The following is an 18,004-nucleotide window of genomic DNA, read 5'->3' as shown; positions in this document are numbered from 1 at the left end:
ACTTCAACAGCCATACAAACTTGTTTCGAATTGCTATTTGCAAATAATTTATGTTTGGAAATCAACTGTCTAAATTATAGATTAATAAAAATGTAACAGTGCCCGCCTTGCTTTGGGGTAATATGAACCTTGTACACATTATCGTAATCAGCAATATTTTATGAGCGACAGAACAACGTGCAACGTACATTTGCAAAAAAGCGAAGCAGAGCATAACAACATTTTTATCATCATCAACATTGAAACATTGTGTCATCATTATTATCTACAAAGCCATCAGCGTTGTCAACGCCTTTATCAAGACGAAAAGCCAACCGACGAGTAGCGGCAACAATGTGACGCGTCGCGGTGACAATGACAGCATGAGCAACAACAACGACAGCAGCAATACTTTCAGCGGCAAAGGAGCTGAGCGGCGTTATAACTGGAAAAATAATACCAAAAGCAACAAAAAAAAATTAAAAAAAAAAAACAAAAAAAAACTGTGACAACGACCACAACATGTCAGCCATTAAAGCCTGTGGTACATTCTAGGAAACAGAAAGCAGCAAACTTAGACACGCCAAGTATAAACCAGCTAGCGCGGCGGTGGGTAAGGGAAGAGTACCTTACAATTGCTGGTTGACGCTATGTTTTACAGTTATACATATATATATATATATATATTTGTCTGTGTGTGGGGAGATATTGTCTGCGTACTGCTTTAAAACCGCTGACAAGCTTACGCTCCATACGCGCCATGGCAGCTTCCCTGCTGCCGCGCTGCCGAATACGCCTTTACTTTCATCTAGATGACATACAGCACAGCAACGTCTGCAGCTGAAAGCGCAAATAACAATAATAATAAGGAGTTGTGAAGCGCTGTTGATATATGGCAGTGTATTGTTTTGCGCGCGCAAAGCATCAGAAGACGCAGAGAAAAAATGTTGCAAGAATAATGCGCTGGTGTGCGTGGCGCTTATGAGCTGTAAAATATAGCAAAATAACTGGCAAAAATTCTAGCTGCATATTTTTCCCTCTTTTTAAAGGCACAGCTGAGCCACTCAACAATAGCTCACGCCATATATATCTTCATATGTAAGTATGCCCTGGCCCCAACTGGGATGCGTCGCCGGGTCTCCAGCGTCTTCGGCTGCGGCTGCTCACTGAAGTGTTAGTCGTAATAACCATTTCGAGCTTATGAAATTCATGAATCACACACATATGCCTGCCGAAAGGCAACTTTATTTGCACATTTTCATTTGGTTGAAAGCAAAAAAAAGCGCATGTTTGCTTCCCCCAATTTTCCACATTCCTTCGTTGCCGCAACAAACGTTCGCCGAGCTCGGAGTTCATTCATATCTGTGATATATCACACCTAATTTCATGGCACACACACAGCCACAAGCGCGCTTGCATAGTCCCCATCCACTTCTCACACATACCAGCTGCTGGCAAGAAGCCGAAAAAATGCTAGCCTACATCTAGGCGTTGTTGTCTTTTTTCCACGCCATGAACTCGGCGCTATAAATATGCCGGCGCTTTTGCCATTTGCCGCATTTTCTTCGCTATTTTTTGCAATTTATGAATGATTTCTGCAAGCGCCCACACATTTCACATATTTTCTTGCTAACGGTTGCTATTATCGTGCAAGAAATGGTTGCAGCTGAGCGCTCGTCTCAGTTTGTGCCAGCGAAAAAGTGGCACAAAACGCCTGTTAGGTCTAATGAAAACCTTTAATAAAAGGCTAGCAGCGCGCACATATAAAAAGTAATACATTATTTTAGTTGTTGTTGTCGCTGTAGCTTTTTGTTTACTTCAATTTCTCTGAATCTTCGAATCTTTGTGAGTGATTCTTGCAGTCGACTTGGAGTCCTTTTTTGATTCATTGGTCATTTGGCTTGCGTTTGGCACAGTTTTATGGCAAATCCATCACTGTCGCTTTCTTGCTTATCTTAACGTCATTTCTGTACCGACACATACATATGTATGTAGAGTGTGTTTGCCCCATATAACTTCATTATGTTAAAGCTGCTTTCATATTAGTGTGAATTTAACCCTACATTTGTTGGGTTTCCATGCAATTTAAGTTCGCATTTATGATTCATGTCTTTCAAATGAAGTCTGCAACATTTTGCTAAACAAATCCTTTAATTTTTATTATTTGTTTTATTTTTTTTCGCCGACTAAAACTTGCGAAAAATAAAAAAAATGTATATCCTTTCCTCTGCTAGGATAGTCAGCTATATGTCTATCATCCTGTCAGCCAGTCTCTCTGTATCTAAGTGTGTATAACTGACATACTCCAGCATATGTGTTTGAATATGAGACCCTAACTGTTATTAGATCCTTCATTGATGTAAAAGGAACAGAAAAGAACCAAACAGTCTATAGAAAAATAGCAAAAAAAATATTAAAACTGATTTGTGTATAAGTTGATGTGGAAACACATCTGTGAATGACATGCTCAAATAAATAAAAACAAAGCGTTGACAGGTGAAACGACAGCTCCAGATACTCAACACATTTACCCAGCCATAAAATTAAGCTTTGGAGCGCTTTAAGTACTTTCTTCGTATCAGCTTACAAAAAATATTTCTCAATAGACTGAAAAACATATAAATCCATAAACATGACATGCAATTTAAAATCATTTGACAATTTGAAAGAAATGGGGATGTTTACTGATCTCTTTGCCCTCAGTAAGGCTAGCCTCTCCCTAGTTTGGGGCTTTTAACAGGCCATTGCTTTTTTGGCGTCCCTTGTGGCTGGGAATCTCACCAGACGTCATCTGCACAAGATGTAGGGAAGAATATAAGATGAAAACAACTCAATACTTTCTTCTTGACTGTACCGCATTTGGTTGCCTATACCTTCCTACCGAAGTGGCGGGATTATAAATTAAATGTCTGTACCTTTTGCTAATTCATAAGTTCAATCACAGGAGTTCCTTGTTTCTATGGCTACACAAAGGACTACATACAGCAGTCCAAGTTGGTTCTATCTATATCAGCCATCAAACATTTAACGATCCAAACAAAGCTAAACCGACTAAAATAGATCGAATAAAATTTGAGTCAGTTCGGATAATGTGGAACCGGATATTGCGGATTAGGTTAAAAAGTCGGCCAAAAACAGATCACATTTGAATAGCTGAGAATGACGGTACATTGTGATATCGAAATACGTCATGTCAGGTTCCACAATGCGCCCACATGAACCTTTCTGAGAGAATTTTGAGATAATGGATTTCCTCTATTTGCAGTAGACCCGAAGCCAGACATTTAGCTATCGCCTTCTAATTTCAAGCGAAGTCCAGGCATGATAACAAAATAGTGGGGTCAGACAATCCTTCATTAACTCTGAGCGTGCAGATATCGAGCTCAAAACTAGTACTGCCACCATATTCTGGGTGAATGCTCGCCTTACTGAAAGATGCTGCTCTACAGAACAATACGTCTACTCAACTTTCCGTCTGAGTTTCGACCCAGCTGTGAAAAATCTCACTGCGTCTCTGCTCAGTGATCTATCTGTACCTCTTCAGGCATGCATGATTATTTCGCAGTATGGACTCTTTCATGTACCCAACTTCCCTGTGTATTGTAGCGACCCTCAAAGCAATGCACCTGTTAGCTATTTCGTTGGATGCGATGTGCAGAATTGCATTCAATGCCAGTGTCTTCTTGGTATGAGACATGTTTTAGCGTCGATTTCGAAAATTCTGAACTTTGATAAGTGCTTGAATCTCTGAAGGAATGATAACCATGGTTTGTTCAAATGGGTTATAATAGAAACTAACTAAACTAACAGAACTATTAATTTAACTTCGAAACCAATAACCAAACTTCTAAGAGACAAAGCGCTTAACAAAGTCAAGATAGAAAGAGTTCGCCAGATTCGACTGAATGTCAGGAATTTGCCGACTGTTTTATTGATTCTCATCACATAGTTGATATGGAAATCGGACAATGAGGTAGTTCGTTAAATTCGTACGGATTAGTGAGCAACACAGTCAGATATCAAAATTATCAGGATTATATCTGTAACTTTTGCTTTGATTAAAACTAAAGCGAGTATTGAAAACTTGAGTAGTTTGCAAAAAGCTTCAAGTTTTGAACGAAGCAAAAATCTTACATTAATTTTAAGCTAACGCGACTGTCTTTTACAAGCTAACGTCTAAGGTTTCAGTGGTAAAAAATGTGGGGAACTTGGTTGCATTTCTAGCATAATGATACTGCATAATTTGAACTAATTTCACAACTAGTTATATAGAAAGTAGTTCGCACATTAGTTACTTATAAATCAATTTAAGACTAGTTGTCGTATTTTTAGTTCAAAAATAATATTTATTTTTTCGTAATCAAAAAACTTTTAATAAAATAATTTGCTGGTGGGTATTTGCTTGCAAATATATGGTATATAGGTACATATATTTCATATATCTCATATAATAATTCGTGGATAATCACAACTCCCGCTTTCCACTCTATTAAACCCAAATTATGACTGCATGTTGCATCAATACGACTCCATTCAAATTTCTTTTATGGATGTGAGTCACTCGGCTATAGAGTTACATCATTAAACTAGTTTCCGCATCACATATGCAAACATACATACTGCACTGCTTCTATGGATCTAAATTCGAAGCTTCGTAAGCTCACTGTCATTCAATGCATTCTATTTCAGCCGCTATTTTTGCTGTTGCAACTAATGAGACTTTTTGTTGCTTTCATTTGAAGTGGCGGCAAGCTTTCACACACTCGTCATGGAGTATCAACGCGTTGCATAGGCGACCTAATGAAGTTGATTTTATTTTGCAGCGTTAATTTTATTAAAAGAAAGGCAAATATGGTGTACAAACTTGTATGCTAGTATTCCACTTCTCCACCAGTAACTTCACCAAAAGTAGTTGAATAGTTGAAGACTTGATGGCATGTAATTGGTGGCAATGTGGGTATACATATTTTGTACTGTATACGCGATTATCTATTATATATATCCACCTGTCTATATTGCGCTTTTGTTCCGTGCTTCTTTCAACACCTTTAAAGTTGGCCGATGAATCGCTTGCCAATTTTCTGGACTTTTTTTGGTTCTTTAAGCATTTTTAACTCATATTAAACACCTTGCATGATTGACAGATGTTATTTCGCAAATTGACTTTCGATTTCCAAATTCTCTCTCGTAGGCAAGAAATTCGTTCACTACCAAACCTACTTGCTTCGCTTCCCCATCCATTCTGGAGAAAGCAGAGCTAACGACTCGGTTGTTGAGACCAATGGCGTCAATATCATCGGCGTCCGCCTGCAGTTGCACACTCTTATAGAAGAAACCTAGCTCTCAGAGCTTACAGCCCTCGGTACAAAAAAATTGGGATCCCTTCCGGTTATAGAGACCCGACTGTCATGGTAACGGATTATCTGCTACATCAACAGGTTACTTAAGTTCTTCACTATACATTCATGTATTCAAAAACTAGAGATAGGAAAAACCAATATAATCTCTTTATTTTTGTGTGATATTTTGCTTTCTCAGCTGGCTACTATTTTTATACTTCTCAAGTGTTTTTCCCTTTAATACGTAGAACCCTCCATGGACCCCGCAGTTGTAATTAGAATTCAAAGCATTGCTCGCATCAAGTGTTACAATTTCTTTGCAACATTTTTCGTATGCCAACAACACTGCAAATTCGATTACTTTGTGTGCCACATTCGCGATGAAAACACAATATGAAACAGCTGCCGCACAACGCTTGCAACAAAGCCGAAAATCGAAATAAGAGCTGCAATTTCGCTGCAAAAAGTACTACTATGGACGCAGGCTACTCCAATTTCCCCGTCAAGAACGGCATTGGATACTAGCGATTATTGTGAAAAAGTAGGTCGGTTGGTCATTCAAATTTACTGCTGATTTCAGCGCCACCACTAACAATAAGAGGCCACCTACAACAGGCGCTCAAGTGTCTGAGCGCACGGGTGCCCGCCTCCCCCTCCAAGTTACCTTGTTTATCAGCAAAAACCTGTATATACATATGTAAGCAAGTAGTAAAATTCGCTGCAGATATCCAGAGTGGCGGCTACGAGTATTTTCACTCGCGCGAGCGAAAGGGCGCGCCAAGTGCTTGTGCACTTAGAATTCGTTAGCGAAATCCACGTTTGCGATTTGGCCTGATTTTTTAAGTGGTTAATTAACTTTTCGTGCTATTTCTTGCCGCTGTTGCTGTTACTAGCATGAAAAAAGTAACAACAACCAGTAAGTGCTGGTAATAAATAATAGAAGTCGAGTTGTAATTTCTACACTTATCCGTTGCTTGCTTGCCGTAGCTTTCAATCTAAAGCCAAAGTTCCGGCTGCCGCTTAATCCACGAAAGCCGCACGCATTGTGCGCCCTTCCCCCTTCGCTTGGCGTCTACATTTGCAAGTAATAGTAAATTTACTCGAGTAGAAGTCGTCCCGCTCATGTTGCAAGTGCCGAGTGCGCGCCAATTGTCGAGTGTGGCATGCACCAGTTGGTGCGCTGTAACTGCCACACTTACCACACTGCTTGCAACAAGCAATATTTTTATTTACACACACACATACATGCATATATGTATGCTTTAAGTCAAGTTGTAGCAAATATTTTCGTATTTTCGTACATGCCACACTAAGCATGCTTATAACTATGCCTGCATGCACTTATGAGTGCTTAACTATGTAACGGGTGATTTTTTTGAGGTTAGGATTTTCATGCATTAGTATTTGACAGATCACGTGGGATTTCAGACATGGTGTCAAAGAGAAAGATGCTCAGTATGCTTTGACATTTCATCATGAATAGACTTATAAACGAGCAACTTTTCCAAATCATTGAATTTTATTACCAAAATCAGTGTTCGGTTCGAAATGTGTTTCGCGCTTTAATTTTGTTCAGCGATGAGGCTCATTTCTGGTTGAATGGCTACGTAAATAAGCAAAATTGCCGCATTTGGGGTGAAGAGCAACCAGAAGCCGTTCAAGAACTGCCCATGCATCCCGAAAAATGCACTGTTTGGTGTGGTTTGTACGCTGATGGAATCATTGGACCGTATTTTTTCAAAGATGCTGTTGGACGCAACGTTACGGTGAATGGCGATCGCTATCGTTCGATGCTAACAAACTTTTTGTTGCCAAAAATGGAAGAACTGAACTTGGTTGACATGTGGTTTCAACAAGATGGCGCTACATGCCACACAGCTCGCGATTCTATGGCCATTTTGAGGGAAAACTTCGGACAACAATTCATCTCAAGAAATGGACCCGTAAGTTGGCCACCAAGATCATGCGATTTAACGCCTTTAGACTATTTTTTGTGGGGCTACGTCAAGTCTAAAGTCTACAGAAATAAGCCAGCAACTATTCCAGCTTTGGAAGACAACATTTCCGAAGAAATTCGGGCTATTCCGGCCGAAATGCTCGAAAAAGTTGCCCAAAATTGGACTTTCCGAATGGACCACCTAAGACGCAGCCGCGGTCAACATTTAAATGAAATTATCTTCAAAAAGTAAATGTCATGAACCAATCTAACGTTTCAAATAAAGAACCGATGAGATTTTGCAAATTTTATGCGTTTTTTTTAAAAAAAAGTTATCAAGCTCTTAAAAAATCACCCTATACTTAAGTCCAACTTGCTAGCTGCGGCACAGCAACAATTGTTTGCGAATTTTTCTCACGCGCCGCCAGAGCAAGTAAATAAACACAGAATTAATCGCGAGCAAACGAAGAAAATAAATAATAATTATGCGCGCAGCCAAAGTAGGCGCGCAGCAAGCGCTTGTTTGTTCTAGGCGGTATTATTATTTACAATTCTTTGCTCGAATAACATACATACATATATGTATGTATATATTTGCATTCGCACGTTCGAAGTTGCCAGTAATTCCAATAAAAATGGCCACAACATAAAAATTAAATGATTTTAAGCGCCTAACTGCTTTTATTTGCGGTTTATAAAGGGTGTTTTTTTTTAGACAAGTAGTTTTCAAATAACAATATCAATAGCTCCGTCAGGATGGGGAAGGACCGTGCCAATCGAAACCAAAGGCGGTGAAAGGCGGTTTCAATCAATGTGACTCCCTTTCGACTTCTTCAATCTATTGCTGGAGAAAATAAGTCGAGCTGCATATTTATATAGAGCTTTGCTTTCTTCAGTTTGGATAGGAAGCGAAACAAATGGGTTTGTTAATGAACGAGGGTAAGACAAAATATCTCTTGTCATCAAAGAAATAGTCTTCGCACTCACAGCTTGATTCCCATGTCACTGTTGACACTCAGAACATCGAAGTCGTAAATAATTTCGCCTATCCAGCATCAACATCAGCCTTGAAATCCAACACAGGACCAACCAACAGATACTACTTTGGACTGAGTAGGCAAAGTAAAGTCCTCTATCGGCTAACAAAGACCAAACAAGTTCCTCATCATCCCCGTCCTGCAATGTAGAGCAGAGGCATGGACGATAACAGTCGATGCAATGATGAGCTAAACAAGATGTACGACGACATTGACATAGTTCAACGAATTTAGAGACTCCAGATTTGAAATTTATCGATTTAGCACCCGCCGGGAAAACAGATGAAGAGGAAAATCTTCACTCTATTAGAAAGATAAGGTATCCGTTGGAAAGACCGGGCGTCATACGTTTAGAATTTATGTGCGTAGACAAGCGACTTCACAGCCAGCGGTGGTAAACCCAGCGATCTGGAAGTCTAAGCTACAGGTCCACGACGTGAGATAATAAAAGTTAACTGCAAAGAATTAATTATTTCATTAGCAATTAGGCATTCAGCACCGTCTTGTTGGTAGCAAAGATCGTCTATATCATTTTAGGCACGGAAAAGTCATTAGTCATTGCTCTACAGCGTTCGTCATTGACTGTAACATTATTGCCGGCTTAGTGTTTGAAGAAATGTGGACTAGGGACTCCTTCTGCGCATAGAGCACCAAAATTGACTTCTTGAAGATATAACGGCTCTCAACAATAGCTTGAGGTTTATCATCATTCCAAATGGGATAATTTCATTTGAAAACGCAAAGTGAGTTTCAGCGCTGAAAATAACTTGCTTGTGAAATTCGCAATCTCACGTCTAAAAATCACCTTTTATTATAAAAGTAAAAAACAGGAAAAGCTAAAAAAATTTATTAGAACAAGTATTGTTTATAACACCTCTGTCTTCATTATATATGTACATTACGTGTTGTTAGTAGTTGTACTCGTACATATGTATATCTTATACATTGGGTTCAGCATTATATGAATACACAGTGTTAAATTTTTTCTAGGTAGGGTGAGAAAATTCTTGTAAATTTTTTACAATGCACACTTTAGTACATTTATACATACATTCATACATACTTAGTCGTATATCGATCCAATATCGTTCTAATTTCCGCGCGGCTGTCGGTACAATTTATGTATTTGTAGGATTGGTCAAGCCTTGAGTTCGATATTGTTTAGTTGAATGCAACATTGTTGTCACTGATGCAGACAAATTGTATAGGGTGGGCCATATAAAATTTTAAATTTCGAAGATAGGGCGTAAAAGATTAAGTGTAGCGTTTTCTGTATGGCACGTAGCGCCGTCCTGCTGGAACCAAATGTTATCCAAGTCTTCCTCTTCAATTTGCTTGAAGAAAAATTCGGTTAACATTGCGCGATATCGCTCACCATTGATGGTTACGGTTTCTTCTTCATTTTCGAACAAAAATGGGCCGATGATTCCACCAGACCAAAATCCGCATTATACAGTGATTCGTGCTGGGGGCATTGGCTTCTCGACGATTCTGTGCCCCAAATGCGACAATTCTGCTTGTTAACGTAACCATCGAGTTGGAAATGAGCCTCGTCCGAAAAGATGATTTTTCGGTATAATTGACCATCCTCGGTCAAACGATCTTCTGCCCAATCTGTCAATATTTCCCAGTTTTCTTCTAGTGAAGAGCTACCCATTTCGTAAATTTTAGACTTTTTACCGAATATCTGTCACTTTCCGAATGGTATTTGACGTTTCCAATGTCAAAATATAGATAATTCAAATTCAACCCGTTAGATGGCCCACCCGTTATATATATGTACATATGTATATATTATATACGCTAGTTGACTGCTAAGACAACTGACTGCGTCTTTCGACCCAAAACCACATTAGCCAGTTGATCGTTTTTCTGTTTCGTTAGCCGATCTTTCCGGAGAAAGAAAAAAATTGCTTTACGTGATTTTTAAAAGACAGTCATAACCTGCCTTTCAGAACCAAAGACCTCCCATCGATTGGATGTAAACTGATCAGCGCAGTCTTATTGTTGTTTTTTACGTTGAGTTGATTAGTTGTCACTCAAATCCAATTTGAACCGGATTGCTTTAAATGCGAAGTGTGCTAAAAAAATAATGGAAGTTTTCATCCATTACAAAAAAAAAAAATTATTTATTTGTCGGTGTTAATGTTGTCGCCTTCATTCGATATTATGCCAGCGCTTCTTCCATTCGTCGAAAGCCTTCTCGAACTCGAATTTTTCAGATGGCCTTCAGCTTATGTTTCTAAACCAACGACGTTTGAAGGTTATCTTTATAATAGGTACTCGTATAAGTCACAGGCAGTCATGACTGTCGAATATACATATGTAGGGGCTGGACCATCGTTACCCATTTGATTCTGGCCAAGAATTCACGATCAAATCGACAAAGAAAGCAATGATCTCAACTGGAAAAGTTCAAAATTTCTTCTAACCGTCGAAATTTTAATTTTAAAATTCGCGCAATTTTTTAAACACATCAAGAGTACTGAAACCTTCAAAATTTGTATTCTATAATTTTTAGGTCTGCAATTCTTTTTTTATGCAGTCATTGAAAGCTTTGCATACATATACATATATACAAATAACATAAAAATGTGAACTCATTCTAATTGTATTATCTCTTCTTCGCTTATTTGCAGATTCACCCAAAGAATGCTTCGAAAATCCACTGGAACAATGGGAAGCATGATTAATATGAGTTTGATTAGAATAAATGTGTTGAAATAAATAAGAATTAAGTGAAACCATAATCAATAAGTGCAGAAGAAATACACACATACACATTATAGAAATCATAATTTACAATGAAAGAGTGCTCTACTCGTAAGTTATAAAGTCAAGAATTAAGCGGTTAATGAGTTCCAAAATTACGCGATTAAGTGTGAAAAATGTGCTCGATTTCGATGAATGTAAATGTACACATGTGAGTGTGCTTTATTTCAAGCCAGAGTAACAGCAATCGCCCGCTGTGTGTTTGTCAGTGTGTGTGTATGATTTAGTAGCAGTTCAGCGAAGAGCAGCAAGATGAATTGCCTCTGCCGCCCCTCGCGGATTATGTCCGTGCGCATCAATCTGCTGGACGAAACGGATTTTTTACACGAAATCAAGGTGAGTGGACTCTAAAATTATTAAAATATTCGTTTATGATAATCAATCTAAATATTCATATGTATCAGCGTATTTAAAGAAGTGGAATCAGGTTTAAAATAAGCTGAAGGGTGAAATGCGTTAATGATGAAACACTTAAGTATCATAAAAGAGATCAGGCTTAAATAAGAAAATACTCCAAAAATGATAATTTCTTGCTGATTTTATTGATTAAAACGGCGTTGAAATGTTTGTTTTTGTTGTTGTTAGATTATCAAGAAAAGAACGTAAGATATTTATTTTTTATTTTTTACACTCACTTACACATTCAGTGTCATATTTTACGACATTATGTATGTCATCCTCGGATGATTGACGAACTCAAGCCCAAAACTCGTGGCAAAATCGTTGTCAGGTCCACTCAAATGCTCACAAAAGTAAGAGAATTTGGCGAAAAAGCATAAACGAATAAATATTTAAAATTGAGAAGTCTGTTGCTTCAAGAAAGGCTCTACAGATGGTTTTGGTTTCAGACTCTGAATTCTTTTAGCAATATTATTATGATCTTTATTTAAGATATCTGGGGATCCAAGAGCAAATTATGTTATGATATCATAAAAAATATTATTCAAGAAGTCTTTTTAAAATTTATAATTTACATAGTTGTTTGATCTAGATATAGGGTTACTGATATTAAATGGACTACCTGTGGGACGATAGCAGTTTGATAAGATAATGTGTTTCCGTTGAAAAGCGCTTAGGTAAAAGACCATTTTAATAAAATTATTTAATAATGTTAATTGGTGATTGTATGTAAGGTACCTTAATGATATCCATGAAACATTTTTAGTATGTGGCATGATAATAGTTAATAGGTAAAATCAGGTCGGTACTACCTCAACTTCCATATACTAAGTACTTGTATGATGATGATGGTTTTTTAATAAATCCTATGCCGAATGTCTCGGTTAGTATATGATTTATATAAAGTATAAGAGCACAATATATGTATATATATATAATTGCTTAGATCCCGATCCTCTAGTTGACATTTTACACCTTTAGGCATTTCCCTGGCTTTATAAAAATGTTTGATTGCACCCGAACTTGGCCCTTCCTAACTAGCATAGAAAAGATTTTTCCCAGAAGCGTGAGGAAATTTATAGATTTTTATTAACTGCTTTGTTTAGTATAATATAAATTGGAAAATATAAAAACGGTGAACACCATTTCATCAATAGCACTTTAATGCACCGAATGGATCCATGGCACAAAAAATTTGACTGTGATCGAAGTTAGCCCGTTCGTACCTGTTATTCAATGCCATTGAACTTGCTAAAGCCGCTTAAAAATATTGACAAGATAATTTCGTGGAAGCCAAGCCAAATAATTTGCGTAACCTCTAATTAAAAACCCGAAAAAATCACAATTAAAGCCGGCAAATTAAATAGTGTAAATTGTGGGAAAGCAAATGCGAAAATGTAAAAAACATAACAACAAAAACAAACAAAAAGCGACAACTACAAGCATGTAATCAATAAATATTCACGAATATAAATTGGCGAGCCGCAACAATCAACCAGCAACAACAACTACACGAATACATAGAAGCCTAACACACACACACATAGACAAACAAAACTACATACAAATATCTATCCAACGGGACATGGCGGCTCAAGTGAAATAGAAACATGTGCTCGGTTAATAACGAAATGAGCCCACAAAATTCGCATTCGAAATAAATCGAAATGCCAAAATCGAATTTGTGGCAAGTCAATGGCTAGTTGGCTGCCACTGCTGCTATGCGGACTGGGAACAGGCATGAGTGTGTGGGTTGTTGATAAATATTTCTGTTGTTGTTGGCAGCTTTTTGACTTATATGTATATATATACATATATTTGTGTGTATGTGTGTGTTCGTTGAGTTGCCTGCCGAAATTATGATTAAATTCCAATTTATTGCATTTACCCCATGTGGCCGCAGCGCCCCCCTCAGCAGCTCCAGCGGCTGCAATTCACCGACATTGTGCGCTGCCAAACAAAAATCTGTAACAAAAACAACAAGCTCGTAAAATAATCTTTGAATTATGACCGCAAAGTGTGTTTTGTGAACCAATGATTCGGCATGCGTGCGAACCCATTGGCGCGTGTGTGTGTGATTTTGAGTGCGCGTGTGTGTGTGTGGCGTGTTGTTGCGCTGATAATCAATGGTATCAACTGTTTCAATGCTGTTTGATTGTGGCTTATGAAAATGAAATATTTTTATTTCACTTATGGACTGCCATACAAAAGCAAACACATACATACATCTAAATATGATGGTATGTATATATCTGTATGCGTGTAAAGCATAAATTTGGCTACAAGCGCTGCGTAATTCGGCATTTGTTGGCTTGGAGCTCGTGTTATGCAATTTGTACCATTGTGTCAGCTCATTAATGTGTCGATATCGACGCCGAGTCTCCGGATTTCAACACATTCACACACACACACGCTCAATGTGCTTGAAAAATACCTCATCATTCAGTTGAATTTGTACATAAACGCCACTAAATCATAATTCCAATTTCAATACCTGTTCACAGTTGGTTGTCGCATGAGATTGCTTTGCCCCCCCGGCCGGCCCTCCGGGGCAAAGGCAGCCCTTTGTCGTTGTCTTGAGGCTTTGCAATGATTAGATGGTGCTCAGTAGGGGCCAAATGTGATTTCGGAAATGAAAATTCATCTGTCGAGGGCAAACCGTGGTTTGGTAAGTGATTGGCGTGTGAGCTCACTTGAAGTGGAAGTTGTTGTTGCTGAAATTTCGGTGCCTATAGGGATTTCATATAAATTTATGTTGCTGACCTGGCGTTGACACATGTAATCAGGGCGCAAATCAATGGTATTATTCATCAAATAATCGGCTCGTGAGCAGACGAAGTGTAAGATATAAAGTTTTTAATAAAAAAAAATTAAGGTGTCATCCAAAGACTTACCTACGGTACCTGCATATTAAATATGACTTTGTTATATTGGCGAGACATTTTAAGTTTCCGCTCTTATGCTTTGATGAAAGCCTTCTATTTCCTAAATAACTTATATAGAAGCATGGAATTCCGGTGTTAGTCTCTGGGTATACCGTCTTTCGGAACGTTCCGACGACTAACTAAGTAACCGGAATGGACCCGGACTTTTATCCGACTTAAGACTGTCAACTTGGCACCATGCTTCGAAATTACTGCAGGAATGTTTTAAGCCGATACAGCAACAACACCATCCTTCGGATGACGTTTGTCACATTATGAGGCTCTTGCGGACTCTTCTGCAGCGGTCCGGCTTAACTTGAAATACCGACTTTGCCTAACTTGGGACAAAATATTCCCGCAACAACTTCGTCCTCCATTTCCGAGCCATCTGTATAAATATTTAGAGTGTTGTGTGCAGCTAACATAAACTTGCGCCACCTACCTCTTTCTATATCTCATGTATGTATAATTTAGTCGATGCTTACCAAACAACCATTATCCCGAGCTATGTCCAAAGTATTTTATGTGGATTCTCCTGCATCCGGTCGGCCTGCTGATTTTGACACGCAATTTTCAGCGAAGAGGTCTATATATCGCAGGTTCAGCACTAGTTCAAGGGCCACCGTTGAAAGATTCTTAGATTTCGGGTTATGCACAGCGCAACTAACCCCTGTATCAGAGTTCATGAGAGGGAGAAAGCGCCAGACTTTTCAGAGCACCTGCCTGCACGCTTATAAGATATTCCAGACCATTTTAACTGTTTCTTCCAGAATTTGTTTGCACAGCAGTTTTCTGTCCAAGACTACCAGGTATTTGCTGCGGTCTTCGAAAGAGGGTTGTGTTCATTTGTCGAAGGAAGCCACCATGTAGGGATGTTCTTTTTATTAGTAAATACAAACAATTTCGTTTTTCTGGATTCCGGACTGTATTGAAAGTGGCGGTCATAATATCACCAAAGGTGTGTATACATCTTTCCGTTATTAATGTGACAATGCCGTCTGCATATACCCCCATCTTGTGGACTGTGCCGTCTAAGTTCTTTAACAGTTTATGCATCATTACTTTGCAGAGGAGCCCGTCGTCTTGCACTGCGGTGTGTCCCTACAGACTTCCTTGATCATTCTAGCTGCTTTTATCTTTGTAGAGATCAAAAGGTTTCTGATCCAATGTTATATAGCAGGATTAGTGCCTACTGACTCGAAGCTTTTCTGAATAGATTCCGATGAAATGCTCAAGAACTGTCCAGGAAGTCTTCAATAGTGTTTTCCTTATATTCAAGAGCTCTTTCGATGTTGAATACTAGTGTTTGGGGTGCTGTCTCTATGGATCTGCCTTTTTTGTGTAATTTTTGCGCTGCGAATAAGGTTTCAGAAGGCGCTGTGGATCTGATCTAGACGTCTAAGATACTTATTATTGGAGATACATGCAATGGAACAGATTTTATTTCTGTTGATATTATAATTTGGGGGCTGGAACATAAGCAGTTTCCATATGCCAACATTCGAAAAAACGTTATGGATTTCATTAGCTTCACTTATGTATGTACTCGTATATACATACCTCGGCACCGCATACAAATCGCAGCTCAAAGCTCTGCGGTGACATCAAACACCACAGCAACCAAAGCAATACACCTACGCAATAGCATTAAGGCCAGCAAACGACTTGCAAATCAAACCAGCAAGACAACAACAATAACAATAAAGCCATAAAGCAGCCATAAGAACTGCCGAAGCAGTACAAATACATTAAGCCGAAGCCGCATACGAAATTAAAGCCGAGACATTAATTGGCATTAGTGATGGTTGTGCGGCCACACCAAAAATCAACCGTAAACAATAAACAAAGTACATAATTACCTAACATGTAAATATACATATTTGCTAGAAAATGTGAAAGCGTAAAAACATTTCAAAATACATCAAATACTCGTACATAAAAAAATATGAAATTGAAATGTTTGATGGCGACATGGTTTGACGCTTAAGCTCAACAACAACAACAAAATGTAACATGAATATGCTGTAAATGCTCTATATACTATACATATACATATATACATACTTTTACATATACATATACTGTAAAATATTAATGTACTTGTTTGTGTGTGCCTGCTTCTGGCACACAGTTGCCTGTGCCCGCCTTCAACCGCCTACTTGTCATATATCCATACACATCCATTTACATATGCTAATCTCGGCGGCTGCCAGCATTGCCACCCTTCATTCACCCATCATTTATTGAATTTCAAATTAGACTCAATTGGCCGCAGAGCTTTGCCGCTTTTCCGCCTTTGTTCTGCTTGCAGACAAGCCGTCAGTTGCTGGAGGCCGAGTAGGAAGCAGGCAATGAGCGGGAGGAAACACTTCGCATATTTATTTACAAATATATATGTGTGTATTATATATATATATATATATATATATATGTACGTGTGTGTGTATTCTCGTTTGCCGGCGGCAAGTCACATTCAAGTTTATCCACCTACTTGACAAGTTCAAATGCCACTTAACTTCATTCAATGTCGGCATTGGAGTGGAGCGAGTTGCAAGCCTCACCAGCTGTGTTTATTATTGTTGTTGTTGTCCATTTTACTTCCAACTCAAAGTTGAGCCGCCTGTGCGTGCGTTCTCATGCCTTTATTTATTATTAATTTTGTGTAACTTGTTCGGCTTTTGTATGTATTTCTTGTTGGCACTTATTCACTATATTTCTTCTTAGCACTCGCCTTCAATTGCTGTGCTTGGCAGGCTTAAGCTCGAGCGCTTTAGACTGCGCTTTGCTCGCGCCTACCAACCAATCGCCACATAATTATTTATTAACACGAAAAAACACTTTACACGCACCACCTTTTGTTGCCACAATGACAATTTGCTATTGTTGTTGTGTGCTGGTTTATTTTGTTGTACACATTGTGATTGGTGTTGTTGTTCTTTTAATGGTAAAATGCCTAAAAAGGCCTATCGGCATAACACTTGAGCGGCGCGGTTGGAAAAGAGTTTCGGCTAAAAGCACACACATCTTTATATATACATATATATGTACTTATATATATATATGCATAACTGTAGGTAATGTATTCACAAGTGTTCCAGTTAAGTCTTTCTTTAAGCTCACTTTGGTACTTATGTGTCGGCTTTATAGTGCTTACCTTTCCGTCAAGGACTTTTCTTCTAGTAAAAGTTTTTCCATCTAAAAAAGTACATATATACATAAGATGAGTGCATAGTAGTGGAGCTGTTGAAAAAACCTTAATGTCAGCTGCACAGAAGCGAAAGGGTGACCGATTTGGAGGTTCCCTACTTTTTTTAAAGAAAACGCAGAAACGTCAATTCGTAAAGTCCAAAAAAATATCCTCTCAATAAATCCATTGATTGCTGTGTTTTGGGGAAAGTGGTGCCGTCTTGTTGGAAAAAAATATCGCCGAAATCATGAGCTTTAGTTTCAGGCATCAAATTTTCGGTTATCAAACCACAACAAACCATTTTTTGTGATGAATTGACAGCTATAGAATTTCTTCAGAATGCTCTTCGTACCAAATTCGGCAATTTGCTGTTGTTTGGAACTTTTCAAGAGCCCGTAGAACGAAGCGATGTCGCTTGGGAAGGTCGAGCG

General features: G+C 38.5%; 1 protein-coding gene across 8 annotated transcripts in view; it reads left to right on the top strand.

Moving 5' to 3' along the window:
* The window catches only part of LOC105231102 (band 4.1-like protein 4), a 224,591-nt gene that overhangs the window by 87,266 nt on the left and 119,321 nt on the right, over positions 1-18,004 (top strand). For all 8 annotated transcript variants that reach the window (XM_049450541.1, XM_049450538.1, XM_049450537.1 and 5 more), the window contains one exon: positions 10,931-11,399. In XM_049450541.1, the coding sequence (XP_049306498.1) occupies positions 11,316-11,399 (84 nt within the window). In that variant the 5' untranslated portion in view covers positions 10,931-11,315. The remainder of the gene's footprint in view (positions 1-10,930; positions 11,400-18,004) is intronic.

This window comes from Bactrocera dorsalis, chromosome 2 (genome assembly GCF_023373825.1).
Source record: "Bactrocera dorsalis isolate Fly_Bdor chromosome 2, ASM2337382v1, whole genome shotgun sequence".
Taxonomy (NCBI): domain Eukaryota; kingdom Metazoa; phylum Arthropoda; class Insecta; order Diptera; family Tephritidae; genus Bactrocera; species Bactrocera dorsalis.
The sequence above is the reverse complement of the archived record's forward strand: the minus strand, read 5'-3'. Positions and strand labels throughout refer to the sequence as shown.